The following is a 16,274-nucleotide window of genomic DNA, read 5'->3' as shown; positions in this document are numbered from 1 at the left end:
ACACACACACACACACACACACACACACTCACACACACATCCGGCGCAACTCACCGGCCTCGTTACTGAGTGGATCTCTGGCTCCTGTGGCGCATAACTGATACATGTCTTTCCTCTGATCCACGATCCACAGCGGCAGCCTCACACTCCCGCAGCCCGTGGAAAGAGTTGAGGAACGCGGATAAACCACGCCCAGGAACTGGCGTCAGCCGAACCTTCGAATTCTACTACGGCGAAGGCTCAGCTCATTAACATTAATGACGTAAATTTACGTTAGAGCGGTAGACGCACCTAATTGGCTGATAGAGACTCTCTGGGCCATAGTCTGATGGCTTAACGAATCTTTTCAATTTAATGGAGCTTTATTTGCATGGCAATAGATATACAATCTTATATACATATTATATATTATACTGAATATATCTTATATATTATTATTATATATTGTATTATTGTTGTTGTTGTTTACAAATTGCAAAAAGCAAGTATAAAAAGCATCTACCAAATGCATAAATGTAAATGTTATTATTACTATTATTAGAATATTAACTTTAAAAGAGAACAATTTAATTTTATTGTATGGTCCTCTTCTTTAATGATATGTTTAAAATGTTATCAACCTCTTTTTAAGATTTTTTTCCCTTTTTGTAGTCAAGTCAAGTCAAGTCACCTTTATTTATATAGCGCTTTTAACAATACAGATTGTGTCAAAGCAACTGAACAGCATTAATTAGGAAAATAGTGTGTCAATAATGCAAAATGACAATAGTAAACACTCATTTTTCAGTTAAAGACAGTTCATCATTGAATTCAGTGATGTCATCATCCAGCTCAGTTCAGTTTAAATAGTATCTTTGCAATCATTTGCAATCAAGTCAACGATATCGCTGGAAATGAAGTGTCCCCAACTAAGCAAGCCAGAGGCGACAGCGGCAAGGAACCAAAACTCCATCGGTGACAGAATGGAGAAAAAACCTTGGGAGAAACCAGGCTCAGTCAGGGGGCCAGTTCTCCTCTGACCAGACGAAACCAGCAGTTCAATTCCAGGCTGCAGCAATGTCACATTGTGCAGAGGACTCATCTGGTTCCTGTGGTCTTGTCCCGGTGGTCGTCTGAGACAAGGTCTTTACAGGGGATCTGTATCTGGGGCTCATCTAGTTGTCCTGGTCTCCGCAGTAATTTAGTGGGTACAGGATCTAACAGGCATGTTGTTGGTTTAGATGCAGTGATAAGTTTATTTAGCCCTTTTTGTAGTGACTTTTCCTACATTAAACCAAATATGTTGCCAAAAGTATTGGGTCACCCTCTTCTAATGAACAGGTTTGACTACTTTAGTAATTTCCACGAGTACAAATCTTAATGTTTAAGCATTCTAACACGACAATGCCTCTGTGTATAATTCAAGGTTCAAAAAGAAATGATTGATTCAGTCAGTGTGGAAGAACTTGACAGGTCTGCAGAAAGCCAGCTGAACACCTCTGGTGTGACTTTAAATGCAGACCTTGAGCCAAAAACTCATCACCAAACACCAATGACTTGTGGACAAAAGTATTAGGACACACCCTTCTTTAGAACAGAAAAAGGCACTTCCAAAACTGTGGCGACAAAGAGGAAACATAATTCATGTATTTAAAAATATCTCTGTTGCAACAGTTTTAGAAGTGTTTAAAATGACTGTACCCATATGTACAAATCATTGGTGTTTGGAGATGAGATTTTGTCACTCCTTCACACTAGAATATCATTATATGCTTAAACATTAAGATTTGTACTCATGGAAATTATTAAAGTAGTCAAACCTGTTCATTAGAAGGGGGTGTCCCAATACTTTTGGCAATACAGTGTATATCCAGCATACACATTAATTGGCATTCCTTTTTGAAGGCTGTGATTATGAATATTTAATTAGGTTACGTGACGGACGCTGCGACAACGTTACTAAGCAACGGCAGCGTGGGTCACTTAATATTCAGGAGCCAGATCTTCGCCATAGTAGGCCATGGAGCTGCGGCGCGTTGAGTGGAGCTGCGCTGATACAGCACGAGCGGGCGTGACTGACGCAGCGCGGAGCGGACGCTGCAGACTATCCTTCTGCGATGAAGGTCGTTTACTGCAACCGAAGGAACTGTCGCAAGACACAGACGAGAAGAGCCACAACTGTTGAATAACGGAAAGTTACTATGACATCATACATTTTCGTGTATTTACTAGTACGATGATTGTATATATAAGTCATATATATGGACCATATATATATATATATCAACATAAAAAAAAGTATAATATAAGAATAAATAATAATATTTGGCCAGGAAAGCAGCAGAGGAAATGTTACAGTCACACCCAAAACAACCTAATCATTTAATAATGATCACATTGTCACACGTTATATTACATGTATAAAAATGTGATCATTATTAGATGATTAAGTGTAATGTGTATGATCCTTTTTGTTGTTCTCTGGGATGATTTTAAAGAAACAAAATGTCTTCTTTTTCTTCAAAAACAATTATTTTACATTTTAATTTATTTATTAAAAATAATCAAATATCTAGATACCAAAGTTCAAGCTAAATATTACATTAAATATTATAAAAAATATATAAAACAACTGAATCTCATCGTTTATTGAGAATATTTTTTTTCTTAATTTGAATAATAATATTATTTTAATAATATATTTTATAACATATAACATAACATTAACACGGGGAAAAACATACTTTTGCGTCTTTCATCTCAAATTGATGTAATCCACATGTCACTGGCGGATAAACATGATGGGCGGGGCTTCGGTGCGTCATCGGCAAGCGACGAGTGATTCAACTCGCATATGACAAATATGACATTTCAGCGTCAGTAAAGAGATTGCTTGTGTTTAAACAGAACAGTTAGCACATAATGACTTCTCGATTATGTTTCTTTTTATTCAGACCGAGAATTCCCAGATCACGTGGTGCGGTACCCAAAACATCATGTAGTACTGCTAGAGGCAAACATGAGGAGGCACAGAAAAGAGCTCCGAACACCTTACATTTCTCTCATTCGTTACTGGGGACTTCTGTGTCACACAGCGGAGGCAGATTGAGTTTCTGCAGGAGCTTCACAACTTCTGGAAGCAGGACTGAAGCCATTGGACAGCTGCAGTCAACACACTATCACCTGGTTTACACCTGCAAAGTAAGATTATACTTCTTCTGTCTGTGCTTGACTTCTTATTTAGGGGAACTTTTGACTACTTAGGTAATGTTCAGTCATTTAATTTTATATTTTGTCTCTAGGTGTGCTCCACCCGCTCTATGAAGAAAATATCCAAGATAGCCTATCACAAGGGTGTTGTCATTGTAACTTGCCCTGGCTGTAAAAACCACCACGTGATCGCTGATAATCTGAAGTGGTTCTCTGACCTGGAGGGGAAAAGGTGTGTATGTTTGAAGCCCTAAACACACTGCATGATTTTCGGCTGTCCCAGACGAAAGATTGACATCGGGAAACAATTGTGGCTCCTAATAGGTGCTCTTATGTCATACAGTGAGTGAGGTTCAAAGACGACTGTTGTTGTCACGAAGGTCAACGGTCAAAGATAGCCTACGATTCAGCATGATCATCGCACAGTGTGTTTGCTGCTACGATCCAGGTTTACTGACCACCCAATAAAAATGCGACATGGCGCTTCAACATAAAACTGCTTGCCTCAAGCTCTTATCCCTTCCTCTTTCACCGCTTCCACTTTTTTTCAGCACACACAAAAACTACAACTGCTAAAGTGTGATTTATCATGCTAGCGCATGCATCGTACAGTCTACACACACGTCGAAAACCCCCATTTAAAATGTATTTTTATTTAAAATTAATTATACATGTGCAAAATATTGTTTGAAATGTTTTCGTTTCATTACATTACAGTATTATTTCTACTAACTATAGTACTGTACTGCTAGATTTATTATTTATTTTAAACTAATTTTTATTATTTATTTTAATCTAACTTAATCCCCTGGGCCCCGAGTTGGAAAACCCGAAGCATTATGACAAAAACTTTGACTTGCTGTATGTTCTGTGTTGCCATAGAAACATAGAGGAAATATATTTTAATCTAACTTAATCCCCTGGGCCCCGAGTTGGAAAACCCAAAGCATTATGACAAAAACTTTGACTTGCTGTATGTTCTGTGTTGCCATAGAAACATAGAGGAAATCTTGGCTGCTAAAGGAGAATCAGTCCGAAGAGTTCAAGGGGACGAGGCCCTGGAAATTTTTGCAGGGGAATCAATAAAGGAGGCGTCAAGAAATAATCCAGATGATCCGAAACCAACACATCTGAGCGATGATTCAGACAAAACATGATTGACATTTGTCAATTGCATCACTGGACATTTATTATTGTTATATTTTTCTTAATAAAGCATTAAAACAACCATCTAATCACTTTGGAGAAGTTGTTTTTAAGTGTTTGGTCCCCCCTTGTGGTCACTGCAACATTTTCACTTGAATGATATTTTCAAACTCGTCACACTTTATCAGCGACCTTCGACTGGTAAACATGAATACAACTAAATCAATACTGTTATTGCAACACCTTTTCGCGTTTGTTTACGAGTTACATATGTATATATTAATATATTTATGTTTTAAATATATTTTATTTAAAAAAAAAAGTTATTTTTTTCCCTTTCAATTAAAGGGAAATGTTTGTTCATTTAAAAAAAAGAACTTAAAATGAATCAAAAAAGCAGAAATACAAAATGTTTGAAGATGGTTTGATTACACTATTTGATTACACGTTTCGTGGACTTTGCGTAGCATGCTGTGACGCAGTCACGTTCAGAAGCGAAAACAGGTAGAATGGCATCAACAAACATGCACAGGATGGGCGGGGCTTAGCGATCGGGATAAAAAATATTTTTCCTACTTCAGTTCTATACAATCTATTCTCAGTTCAACATAAATGAAAGTTTATCAGTATCATTTCTCAATTGTAAATTATTATCTAGACTGCTGAAGAAACATCGCATAGACAGTCACATGACACCTGTTACTTTTCTCAGCGCTGCACCAAACGGACCAATCACAATCGTTAGCAGTTACTACCTCGGCTGCTTTAAAACCGCATTCTTCTGAAGCGGTTTCCACTCACATGTCAGGAATCAATCGCGGACATTTGTAGATTTAAAAGATGATACTTTCTAATCTACAAATGTCTCCAGTAAGACAAAACACGTCATGACATTTGAATGATCCTCAATGGGGACTCGCCCTTCTGAGTCACCTAGCGCCCCCTGGAGGAACAGAAATGTTAAACATTTACTAACTATAGTACTACTTATCGGCCGTGGCTGATAGTGAAACTAGGCTGTAATCGATCATACGCCGCCCTGACAGCCTCCAACTGGTGACCGATCATCTAAAGAACGAGTTTATGCATTCACCCGGACTCCATACTTGAAGAAAACGCCGTTTTTGTTACTGTACCAGCATGAATTCAGCCGGACTGCTGTGTGAAACTGAGCGGCCGCGGCACAGTCCTTTCCTGATCGGGGTGAGCGGAGGAACGGCCGGCGGAAAGGTACGAAACACTACATGCATGATGGAAACTGATGCATATTGCTGTTATAGGCGTTTTGATGCATGCAAACCAACTGTTTTCTTTTAGCCAAGTCACAGTCAACCTCTTTTGTGCCTTAAATATATAGTGCATGTTTGCATTTCAGTGAAATGCATGCAAGAACAGCATGCAAAATGTAATTACAGACAGGGAAATGTAGTAATTTTTCACAGATAACCTGTAGCAATAGCAACAGGCCCTTGTATTAACATATAGTGTCCTCTTGTATCAGCATCTGGAATGATATTCAGGCTGATGCAATTGCAAATAGACACTACTAGATTGTCAGTCCAGGACAGTAACGGCTGTTTTTCTCCTGTCAGTCCACAGTGTGTGCAAAAATCATGGAGCTTTTGGGTCAGAATAAGGTGGATCATCACCAGAGGAAGGTCACTATCGTCAGCCAGGACAGTTTCTACCGGGTTCTCACTCCAGAACAGAAGGCCAAAGCTTTGAAAGGCCAGTACAACTTTGACCATCCAGGTAAAAAACAATAAGGAATAATTCAACCGTGTGTAAAGATGCTGTGATTTGATATTTATGTCCTTAAAACACAAAGCCATTGCAAGAAAAGTTCAGGGAAACAGATGCGGAACGACATGAGGGTCATTAAATGTCGTTTTTAACCCTTTAGGCGCCAGGGATTTTGGGGGGAAATGCTGGATTTTGACATCAAGATTTCAAAAGCTTGTGGCTTGAAAGGGCTTAAAGATAGAGATCTACTGTAAATTAGAAAAATGTTGGGCATGACCGAAAGTTCACGTGGGGTGTAAATATACTCGTCTAATTTGCATATTATGACGTCACCAGAGGCGGCCATCTTGAATTTCATAATATTCAGGAAATAGTAGATATTGAATTGATGTTTGAACTTATTTGCATGTTTTTTTTTTGTCTTTTTATCCTCATTCCAAATGATCAGAAAAGAGGAAACCAACAATAAAACAGGAGAAAGTACTAAATTACCAACAGGCTCATCAAAGCGTTTGATCCAGTCCTGATACACTTCTTAATTTCTCAAATAAGCCCAGCCACCACTGTCATCGCTATTTCCAGCCCTATTTAGATCCAGATCACCCCTGCTGCCTCTACCACGTCTCCCGGCTCTCCCACGCACAGCACGACCACGTCTACCACAGCCACTCCCACCTCTTTGGGGCGCTGGATCCAAAGGATATTACACCATATTAGGAACTACAGTCTATTTTATTAAGTACGACGTCTTGTCGCAATTTTGCGACTTTGGCGCTTAGAGGGTTAATGCACTATTAAGTTTTCTCTCTCTCAGATGCGTTTGATACGGAGTTAATGTGTCAGACGCTGAAGGACATCATAGAAGGAAAGGTGGTGGAGGTTCCCACGTATGACTTCGTCACCCATTCCAGGCAATAAGACACGCTTTTCCCTCATAATGTTACGTTGAGCACTGACACACTTTCTCTTTATGTGTACTTTGATAGCGTGTGTTTGTCTGACTGTCGACTGTGTGTGTAGGCTGCCAGAGAAGATATGTGTGTATCCTGCTGATGTGGTGCTGTTTGAGGGGATTCTGGTGTTCTACACACAGGAAGTCAGAGACATGTTCCACATGAAGCTGTTTGTGGACACAGACTCAGACGTACGCCTGTCTCGCAGAGGTAATGCACAAATTATCGGTAAATCAAACGGATCATACCAAGTCATTTCTGTGCAGTAGAGAGAACCTTTTTATGTATTTTATATAATAATATTTTTTATAGCACCTTTTATTATTAAAATGCATTTTTACTATTGAGACCAGTTTTTTTGTGTGCTTGGAAACTGACACTTTTTTAGGATTCTTTGATGAATAGAAAGTTCAAAAGAACAGCATTTATTTAAAATAAAGTTTAAATTACTTAGTCTTTTGCAACATGTCTTTACTGACAGTTTTGATCAATTTAATGTTTCCTTGCTAAATAAAAATATTAATAATAAAAAAAATCTACTAATCTTACTGACCCCAAACTTGTATATTTATTTAATTTAGTTTTCAGTCAAAATTTCATATCTTTAATTTTAATTTGATGGAAATATAAAATATTAATCACCCTAGCTGTATGTTGCCTGTATAACAGCATGTTTTTTGTGCGTTTAGTTCTGCGCGACATGAGAAGAGGTCGAGATCTGGAACAGATTCTCACGCAGTACACCACGTTTGTTAAACCAGCCTTTGAAGAGTTCTGCCTTCCGGTGAGAAAACACACATAACAAAAGCTGAACTGACATTGGATAGTTGTGTTATAGTTATATGATGCATTCATGACATCTGAAATCTCTCTCCAACCTCAGACCAAGAAATATGCAGATGTCATAATACCTCGTGGAGTTGATAACATGGGTAAATATGAGTCAAAAGGCAATAAATGTTCAAAAATAAACCTTGGTTTTCTAAACTGTTGCTTCTCTTTTGTCTTTTGAATCTTCTTTAGTGGCAATAAACCTGATTGTGCAGCATATTCAGGACATCCTCAATGGTGACATCTGCAAATGGCAGAGGGGTTCTGTCAATGGACACGCCCACGGGCGGAGTCTAAAGAGGGGCGTGGCCGAACACAGCGAGAAATCTAGCGGAGGCGGGAGCATGCCGGTGAAACGCCCCCTACTGGAGCCCAGCACACGACCACATTAACACACACAGAAGAGAGTCATACGATCAAAAAACCCGAAAGCTTGAATTTTCTGCATGCTTCCAACACACACATCTCTGTCAGGCTCTCTTTTCATAGAATTAAAAGGAATATTTTTTCCAAAAATTAGAATTTGATGAAAATGATCACACTCTCAGGCCATCCAAGATGTAGATGAGTTTCTTCATGGGAAAAGATTTGAAAAAAAATGTAGCATTGCATCACTTGCTCACCAATGGATGCTCTGCAGTGAATGGGTGCCGTCAGAATGAGAGTCCAAACAGCTGATAAAAACATCACAATAATCCTCAAGTAATCCACACCACTCCAGTCCATCAGTTAATATCTTGTGAAGTGAAAAGTTGCGTGTCATCAAGTATAATGGCTTTTTAACACACTGCCTTGTCTAGATCATAAACTCCTGTTTGGTCAGGATAAGACAGGAAATGAATGAAGTAAAATACTTCTTGTGAATTACAGTGATTTAAAATATTAATCTCACTATCACTTTATTTTTAATGTTCTGTATAATTTATGTTGTTCACCTCACTCTGTAATTTGTTGCTAAATGTGAATATTTTAAAATGGTTCTTTATTTGTAATCAGATTTTGCATTTTTCTTGTACAAACCTTTTTTAAACATTAAAGAGAACATGCTTATGTTACTAAACGTCTAATTCTTTTTTGTACATTTTACATTGTGTTTCATAAAAGAAATAGTGTCAGATAGACGAAATAATGAAAATTCATTTCATTTATTTGTACACTGTTTTTCATAGTACTATGAAAAGCACTATACAAATGAAGGTGATGATGTAGCATAGTAATAGATGGAAATTAGGGGTGTAGCGGTGCGCGTATGGTGTACCGAACGGTTCACGGGGCAAATTCCAAATGGAAGTGATCATTCCTATCCCTTTGGAGTGAGCAGGGCACGTGCGTGCCATTATGTAGTAGTTTGGAATGCACTTGGCAAAGGGAACGATGTAATTTCCTCATTATCTTCAGCTGGCATGTTCCTGTGACAACGCAGCGGTGTCCGTCAGCAGATTCGCTGATGGACACCGGCATAAAAAAAATATCAATTTTATATTTTAAAAAGTTTTATATATAATATTTTTTATATATTATATAGCATTTTTAAAAACTTTTTAAAATATAAAATGTATGTTTATTTGCAACAGTTATGCTAACAACAATAAAAAAAGACATTTATGACATTAAAACAGAAGTGCTCGGCAGAAGTGCATATTGAGGGTGCATAATGGCCGCAAAGGGGGTGCTCGGGAGTTCGGTACACGATACGTGTACCGTTACACCACTAATGGAAATACCATGGTACTTAAATGACTATTTACACATAAATACCATTGTGTATGTCCGAGAAACATGCTATTAGTTCAAGGTATGTGGTAGTATTGTACCATAGTACTGATTCTGAATTTCCAAAAAGAAAAAAATACTATCCACAAAGAAAATCATGGTATTACTATAACGTGATAGTACCATGATAGTAACTTGATAAAGATTGATTACCCTATTCATTGATCATGATATTTACATAATACTCCAAGATACACTATTGTTGGATAGTTTTGGGTCAGTAAGATTTTTCAATGTTTTACAAAAATGTTTGTCTCTTCTGCTCACCAAAGCTGCATTTATTTGACCAAAAAATACAGTAAAAAGTAATATTGTGAAATGTTATTACAACTTAAAATAACCATTTTCTATGTGAATATGCTAAAATGTAACTGATTGTGGTGATCAAAGCTGAATTTTCAGCATCATTACTCCAGTCTTGTATCACATGATCCTTCAGAAATCATTCTAATATGCTGATTTGCTGCTCAAGAAACATTTCTGATTATTATCAATATTGAAAACAGCTGTGCTATCGAATATTTTAGTGGAAACCGTTATGCATTTTTTTGATGAATAGAAAGTTCAAAAGAACAGCATTTATTTGAAATGGAATTCTTTTGTAACATTATAAATGCCTTTACTGTCATCTTTGAACAATTTAATGCACTGCTGAATAAAAGTAATAATTTCTTTAGTAATGGTACTAGTATGGCACTTTTTGTAGGTGTAAACGTGCTAAATGTAGAGTTGGAAAAATACACATACAATACAAAGAGCAGTTTTATTGGTGGTTGAATATACAGGATGTTATAGGTATAACAGGGAAAAAAATCCCAGAAGTCGGTAAACATCACAGACCTACCCCTTACAGGAAACTTTCTGCATTTTTAGATTTTCAAAAAACTTCATTCTGTGTGATTTATTAGCTTATTTACCCGTGGGGACCTCAATTTAGGTCCCCACCGTGACACGAGTCCCCCTGAGTCTGTGTGTATTCAGGTTTAAGTCCCCACACACACACACACACACACACACACACACACACACACTGAAGAAAGCAGCTTCAGCATCCCTTCTCCCATATGTGAATAACGACGTTCTGTAGAAAAACCACATTCTCACACACACACACACACACACACTCTGATGCCCAGAGATTACAGCATATTCAGTCCTCGTGTTATTTTAGTGCATGACTCGTTTGGTTTGAAAATATATTTCCTCTGCCCTCTCTACATGATGGGAGATTATACATCACAACTGTACATGTACATTTATACAGAACATATCATACACATCCCAAAAAACAAAAAAACATCCACACGCACGGTCAAACTGAGCCCCGCCCCTCTCTGTGATATCACAGTCTGCTTCGGTAAATGTTAAGGTCATTTTTTGCAATAAACAAAAGCTACAAAAAATATAAATTAGATTTGGATGAAGAAAAAAAGCCATTAAGTTTATTTTTTAAATGTTTTTTTGCATTATGACACTTTATTCATAACAATTAAGCTCAAGATTATATATATATATATATATATAGCTCCAGCCTTATTCATAAAGCATGAACAATTTTCGTTGTGATTTGTAAAGCTTTTTTATGCATTGAATAATTTAATGATTTTCTGTTTGAATCTTTCATAAACCATTTTCATGTAAACTTGTGAAAAAATTGCATAAAGGCTTTATGAAAAATGTAAATTTTTTTAAATTTATGTTTTCATTTTATGAATGTGACCCATTTTTCTGCTTCAAATTAAGATCAATTTAATTCACAGTACAACAAATACTACCATTATATTTGTACCTTACAAATGCACTTTACTTTTTAATAAGTATTGATTTTACTAATTAAATTGATTTTAAATGAACATTTATATTTTTATATTCATGTATTTTTTAATGTAATAATTATTTTTTGCATTTTGCAAGCTACTGAGAATTGGGAAGAGAAAGAAATGTGCATGAAAAGAAAAAGTCATGAAAATAATGTCACAATTTAAAATTTTCTTTATTTTAAGGTAAAAAAGCACGTTCTTGATTTATTTGGAAAATCGAGGGGCTGTCAGCCATGTGACGGGGTAAACAGTTATAATGAGGGGTGCACATGATCACACACAAAACAATATAGCAAGATGATGTGAAAAATTAGTCCAAATGTCCAGTTCATTCTTTAATTTTCAAATTAATATATTCCATATATTCCATTACTCACCGCGTCTGTCAAAACATATTAATTTCAACAGATCAGTGAATATTCCTTATAAAACGCTTATAAGATTGCACACATGTCTGCCCGTTTCCCAATCGACCCATTTCCAAATGGGCGAATCATAGGTTGAATCAGACCTTTGGAAGGTCACACGGTACGTCCGAGCGGGACAAACAAACACGAACTCACTCCATCAGGCACAGTGTATTAATATCAAATGATCCAAGCCCTCTTAGAGCGTGTCTTTCTGTACAGCCACACATCAACACACGCAAACATGGAAAGTTGTGAGGATTTAGCTTTATATCACAGCGTTGGGGTCCTCTCGAGCCCTCTGTGCGCGCGCGAGTGCATATCTGTATATCTATACTGAATTGGGATTCCCCTCGTGAGTTTTTAAAGTCAACAGTCAGGGAAAAATACTGCCAATGTCTCAGTTTATTGGTGCAAATAGGAGCTTGCGTGTGTTGATTCAGCTCCAGAACCGGATTAAGAACTCTAGCGTGGGTTCCCAAGGTTCTGCAGGAGGTTCAGGTCTCACCGTAAATTGTCTCTGAGGTTCTAGATTTCAGGTTCTAGGTCTTCTCCTCGCGCTCCGTCCTGCGCCGCGAGATGTTTCGTGGTTTGATCTTGAGCGAGAGCTCCCATAATGCCTCCTCTGCCAGGTGATCGCTAAAGTCGTTGAAGAATGAGACGATGTCTTCATTCCGTTTCAGTTCGTAGTGTCTACAAAGACGATTAAAGATAAAAATTAATAATGGAACCAATTTTTTAAATCAGTTACTAGTGAAATCTGCAACTGATATATGAAATGTGACCCTGGACCACAAAACCAGTCATAAGTAGCACAGGTATATTTGTAGCATTAGCCAAAAATACATTGTATGGGTCAAAATTATCGATTTTTCTTTTATGCCAAAAATCATTAGGATATTAAGTAAAGATCATGTTCCATGAAGATATTTTGTAAATTTCCTACCGTAAATATATTAAAACTTAATTTTTGATCAGTAATATGCATTGCTAAAGACTTAATTTGGACAACTTTAAAGGTGATTTTCTCAATATTTAGATTTTTTTTGCACCCTCAGATTCCAGATTTTCAAATAGTTGTATCTCAGTCAAATATTGTCCTATCCCAACAAACCATATTTCAATAGAAAGCTTATTTATTCAGCTTTCATATGATTTATAAATATCAATTTCGAAAAATTGACACTTATGATTGGTTTTGTGGTCCAGGATCACAAATGTATACAACATTAAATATTAATCAATAATCAATTTTATAATAAACTAATTCATAATAATGTGCATAAATAAAAATCGTATACTTTAAAAAAACACATAGTTCCAGCTCTAAAATATATGGGGGAAAAAAATAATGTTTTCGTAAATCATAGTTATACATGTTTATCTTATTTCGACTTTTCGAATAGTTTGTTTTTTCTGGCCATAATCGTTCATAATTCTGATTCTTTATTTCGTAGTGACTCAGTATCTCAATTTTGAATTTCTATGTCATAATTATGCCTTCTTATGTCAATTTTGACTTGGTGGAAAATTACTGACTTGGTCATAATTATGTTTTTTGTCAATTTCATCATTTAATCTCATAATCACTCAGTATCTCAATTTCGACATATGTCATAATGACTTTTAATGATAATTTTGAGGTTTTATGTCAAAATTGTGCATTTTATGTGATAATTATAACTTTTTCATAATTGTTTTTGTCAATGTCTTTTGTCTTTTTATCTCTTGACTCTTGTATCTCATAACTTTGACTTATGTTATTTTCATGTCAATTATTACTTTTTGTCATAATCATGGCGGTCATAATTGTGTCATAATTATGACTGTCATAATAAATATGACTGCCATTATTGTTTGTCAATTTTGACTTTTTATCTCATAATGACTTATAACTTGACTTATAACTGTTTTTTTTTTACTTTTTATGTGACAATTGTGCATTTTCTGTCATAATTATGACTGTCATAATTGTTTTTTTTTTTGTCATCACTTCAACTTTTTAACTCATGTTAATTATTTTTGGGTTCAGTATCTCAAAATTATGACTTTTATGCAATAATTATGATTAACTAATTAATTAAATGATGTTTAATTTGACCACGGTCTTTCATGCCTCGTTGCTTCATTCTACAAGTCTGTTAGAGCAAAGTCTACGGCAGAGTTTTGGACTGCAGCTTGAATCGCATATAATCTAATCTCATGTTCGTCAAACGCTGGGTTTCAGACCAGCAGATTACTCACACTTGCTGGAAGCGTCTCATGCTGTCCAGAATGTTGAACTGCTGCCAGCGCTTGGAGAAATTCACTTTACCGTCAATAAAATCCGGGTTTCCGAGGTGAACGAAAGTCAAGTCCTGTAGGATCAAACCCCTGTCAACAAAACAACATTATTAGCAAAACTAAAACATGGAACATTAAACAATCTTCAATAACTGGCATGTATATATAATTCACATCAGATTAATGCAGTTTTGAATGTTTATTTTTATTGATAAATTTTTAATTAGCTATATTTTAGTTGAGTTGTTTTCAGCAGTGAAATGAGTTACTGTTTAGTTTTATTTAATAAAGTAATTTTTTGTTGAAATTCAGCAGACGTGTAGAAAACATCAGATGGGCATGTCAGTATTTGTTATTGGCAACAAAATCTATTAAAAATCAGTTTCAGTAAATAAAATAAAATGAAAAAGTGGAAAAATAAGATGAAAAACTTTAACTTAAATGAAAATGAGAAACATTGCCTTGGCAACTAACTAAAATAAGTTTCTTGAAGAAATAAAATGACTAAAAATGACTGAAATAAAAATAAAGCTTAAAAACCTAATAAAAAAGGACAAAAGCACAAAACAAAATGACTAAACTTTAATCTAAAATTAAAACGAAAACTGAAAATATGAAATTAAAAGGTCATTTAAAATATTAATAAATACATAAATAATACTAAAACAACACTGGTGCTTAAAAACAGTTTGTTGTAGAAATAAAATGAATAAAATGACTGAAACAAACAAAGCTAAATAAAAATTAAAAATTAAAAATAATAAAAATGACAAAAGCACAAAACAAATTTACTAAAATTTAAAATGAAAATATAATAATTAAAAGCTAATTTAAAATCATAATAAATACTATAATAATACATAAGTAATACTAAAATAACACTCGGGCACATATTTTTATGCAGGTCAAAATTCAATGTCATGAACCTCACAAAATTAGTCAAACCAAGGAATTTGTGCTTCTCTGACTATCAAAAGCTGCGAAACGGGCAGATTTCACTAGACAGTCCTTGGCACTAGACAAGCCGTCTTTAATGAGCACAAAATGCTTTATTTGCCGATTCATTACTTAATTTCAGTTCATTTTCTGACTCCTGTTTTTTATTTTAGTAGAGTTTAGTTTTGTTTTACACATAAACTCACAGGTATGGTATGCATGGCGGCTCCACTTCTGCTAGCGCCGCTCTGTACGCTCGGAAGGACGATGAACTGTCAATCAAGGTGCAGTACTCCTCCAAACCCTGGAAACACAGAGAAAGATGAAAGACAGTCTTTTTGTATTTCATATGATTGGCTACTATTGGATGATTTTCTTCAGTTGTGTTAGGTTTGGCAGTGAGAAGGAAGTCAGACTGGTGTGACTGACCTCAGACGTCTGTTTCTGCCATTCCAGTCGTCTGATTGGTGCAGAGTCCAGCGCCGAGAGAATCGCCAAATAAGAGTTGAAGTTATTCAGTTTCCGCAAGTGCTACGAGTGAGACAAAACCATTAAATCACTCAGAAAACACAGAGAGTGATGCATTCAGAATCACCCCACAGCCACAAATAGAGCCTAAAGCAGTTTAGAGTAATTGATTGTGGATGATCAAGATTTTGGCATGGTAATGTTCACATGTGTGTGTGTTACTCGAGTTACCTTCATGATTTTGATGAATTTGAGCAGCAGTTTCTCTCTGTCCTGAGCTTTCTCCTGCTGGATGATGATAGAGCGCACCCTAGTGGACAGGAGGAATCACATTTCAGTACACACACATGGACGACATATTGAGCGAGTATGGGGAATATGTAGTAGGGCATGAGGGTGGAATATAGGGTTACAGCTTGATAAAAAACTATTGTCATATCATATACACACAGAAACTCAAAATTCTTGATGGCAGCCTGTCAACTCAAAACTCGCGTTTGAATCGTCAGTGGCAAATTCTTTAAATATAAAAATGTCCTTACAGGCTGTGAGTCAGAAGTGCCAGACTGTCCTTGTAAAGTTGGAATTGCCCAACTTTATAGAAACAGACACCGGCATTGTAGGCTACTCTCCCAGGAAACAGTCCTTCTCCTCCATAAAATGCGCTGGACACATCTGAATATTTGGGTTGAAGTGTTCTGGAACAGTGTTGTAAATACAACTTA

General features: G+C 36.1%; 4 protein-coding genes across 4 annotated transcripts in view; 2 read left to right on the top strand and 2 right to left on the bottom strand.

Annotated features, from left to right (window-relative positions):
- Positions 1 to 184, bottom strand: part of lrrc8aa (leucine rich repeat containing 8 VRAC subunit Aa) — a 30,690-nt gene extending 30,506 nt beyond the window's left edge. Inside the window, exon 1 of the mRNA XM_016451200.1 lies at positions 55 to 184. The gene's annotated coding sequence lies outside the window, so the exon portion shown is untranslated. The remainder of the gene's footprint in view (positions 1 to 54) is intronic.
- A 2,618-nt stretch (positions 185 to 2,802) lies between these two features.
- Positions 2,803 to 4,447, top strand: dnlz (DNL-type zinc finger). The gene is made up of 3 exons (XM_016451299.1): positions 2,803 to 3,180; positions 3,282 to 3,421; positions 4,184 to 4,447. Exons 1-3 carry the CDS (start codon positions 2,902 to 2,904, stop codon positions 4,344 to 4,346), a joined length of 582 nt encoding a protein of 193 aa, XP_016306785.1. The 5' UTR covers positions 2,803 to 2,901; the 3' UTR covers positions 4,347 to 4,447.
- An 854-nt stretch (positions 4,448 to 5,301) lies between these two features.
- Positions 5,302 to 8,425, top strand: LOC107661633 (uridine-cytidine kinase 1). The gene is made up of 7 exons (XM_016451298.1): positions 5,302 to 5,565; positions 5,928 to 6,087; positions 6,893 to 6,989; positions 7,099 to 7,241; positions 7,721 to 7,815; positions 7,915 to 7,963; positions 8,055 to 8,425. Exons 1-7 carry the CDS (start codon positions 5,476 to 5,478, stop codon positions 8,252 to 8,254), a joined length of 834 nt encoding a protein of 277 aa, XP_016306784.1. The 5' UTR covers positions 5,302 to 5,475; the 3' UTR covers positions 8,255 to 8,425.
- Positions 8,426 to 11,553: 3,128 nt separating this feature from the next.
- LOC107661562 (rap guanine nucleotide exchange factor 1-like) overlaps positions 11,554 to 16,274 on the bottom strand; it is a 43,724-nt gene continuing 39,003 nt past the window's right edge. The window contains 5 exon segments of the mRNA XM_016451199.1: positions 11,554 to 12,555; positions 14,107 to 14,235; positions 15,288 to 15,385; positions 15,511 to 15,612; positions 15,781 to 15,859. Of these exon segments, the coding sequence (XP_016306685.1) occupies positions 12,405 to 12,555; positions 14,107 to 14,235; positions 15,288 to 15,385; positions 15,511 to 15,612; positions 15,781 to 15,859 (559 nt within the window). The 3' untranslated portion in view covers positions 11,554 to 12,404.

The sequence above is a fragment of the Sinocyclocheilus anshuiensis genome, unplaced genomic scaffold (genome assembly GCF_001515605.1).
Source record: "Sinocyclocheilus anshuiensis isolate Anshui unplaced genomic scaffold, SAMN03320099.WGS_v1.1 scaffold1425, whole genome shotgun sequence".
Lineage (NCBI taxonomy): Eukaryota > Metazoa > Chordata > Actinopteri > Cypriniformes > Cyprinidae > Sinocyclocheilus > Sinocyclocheilus anshuiensis.
The sequence above is the reverse complement of the archived record's forward strand: the minus strand, read 5'-3'. Positions and strand labels throughout refer to the sequence as shown.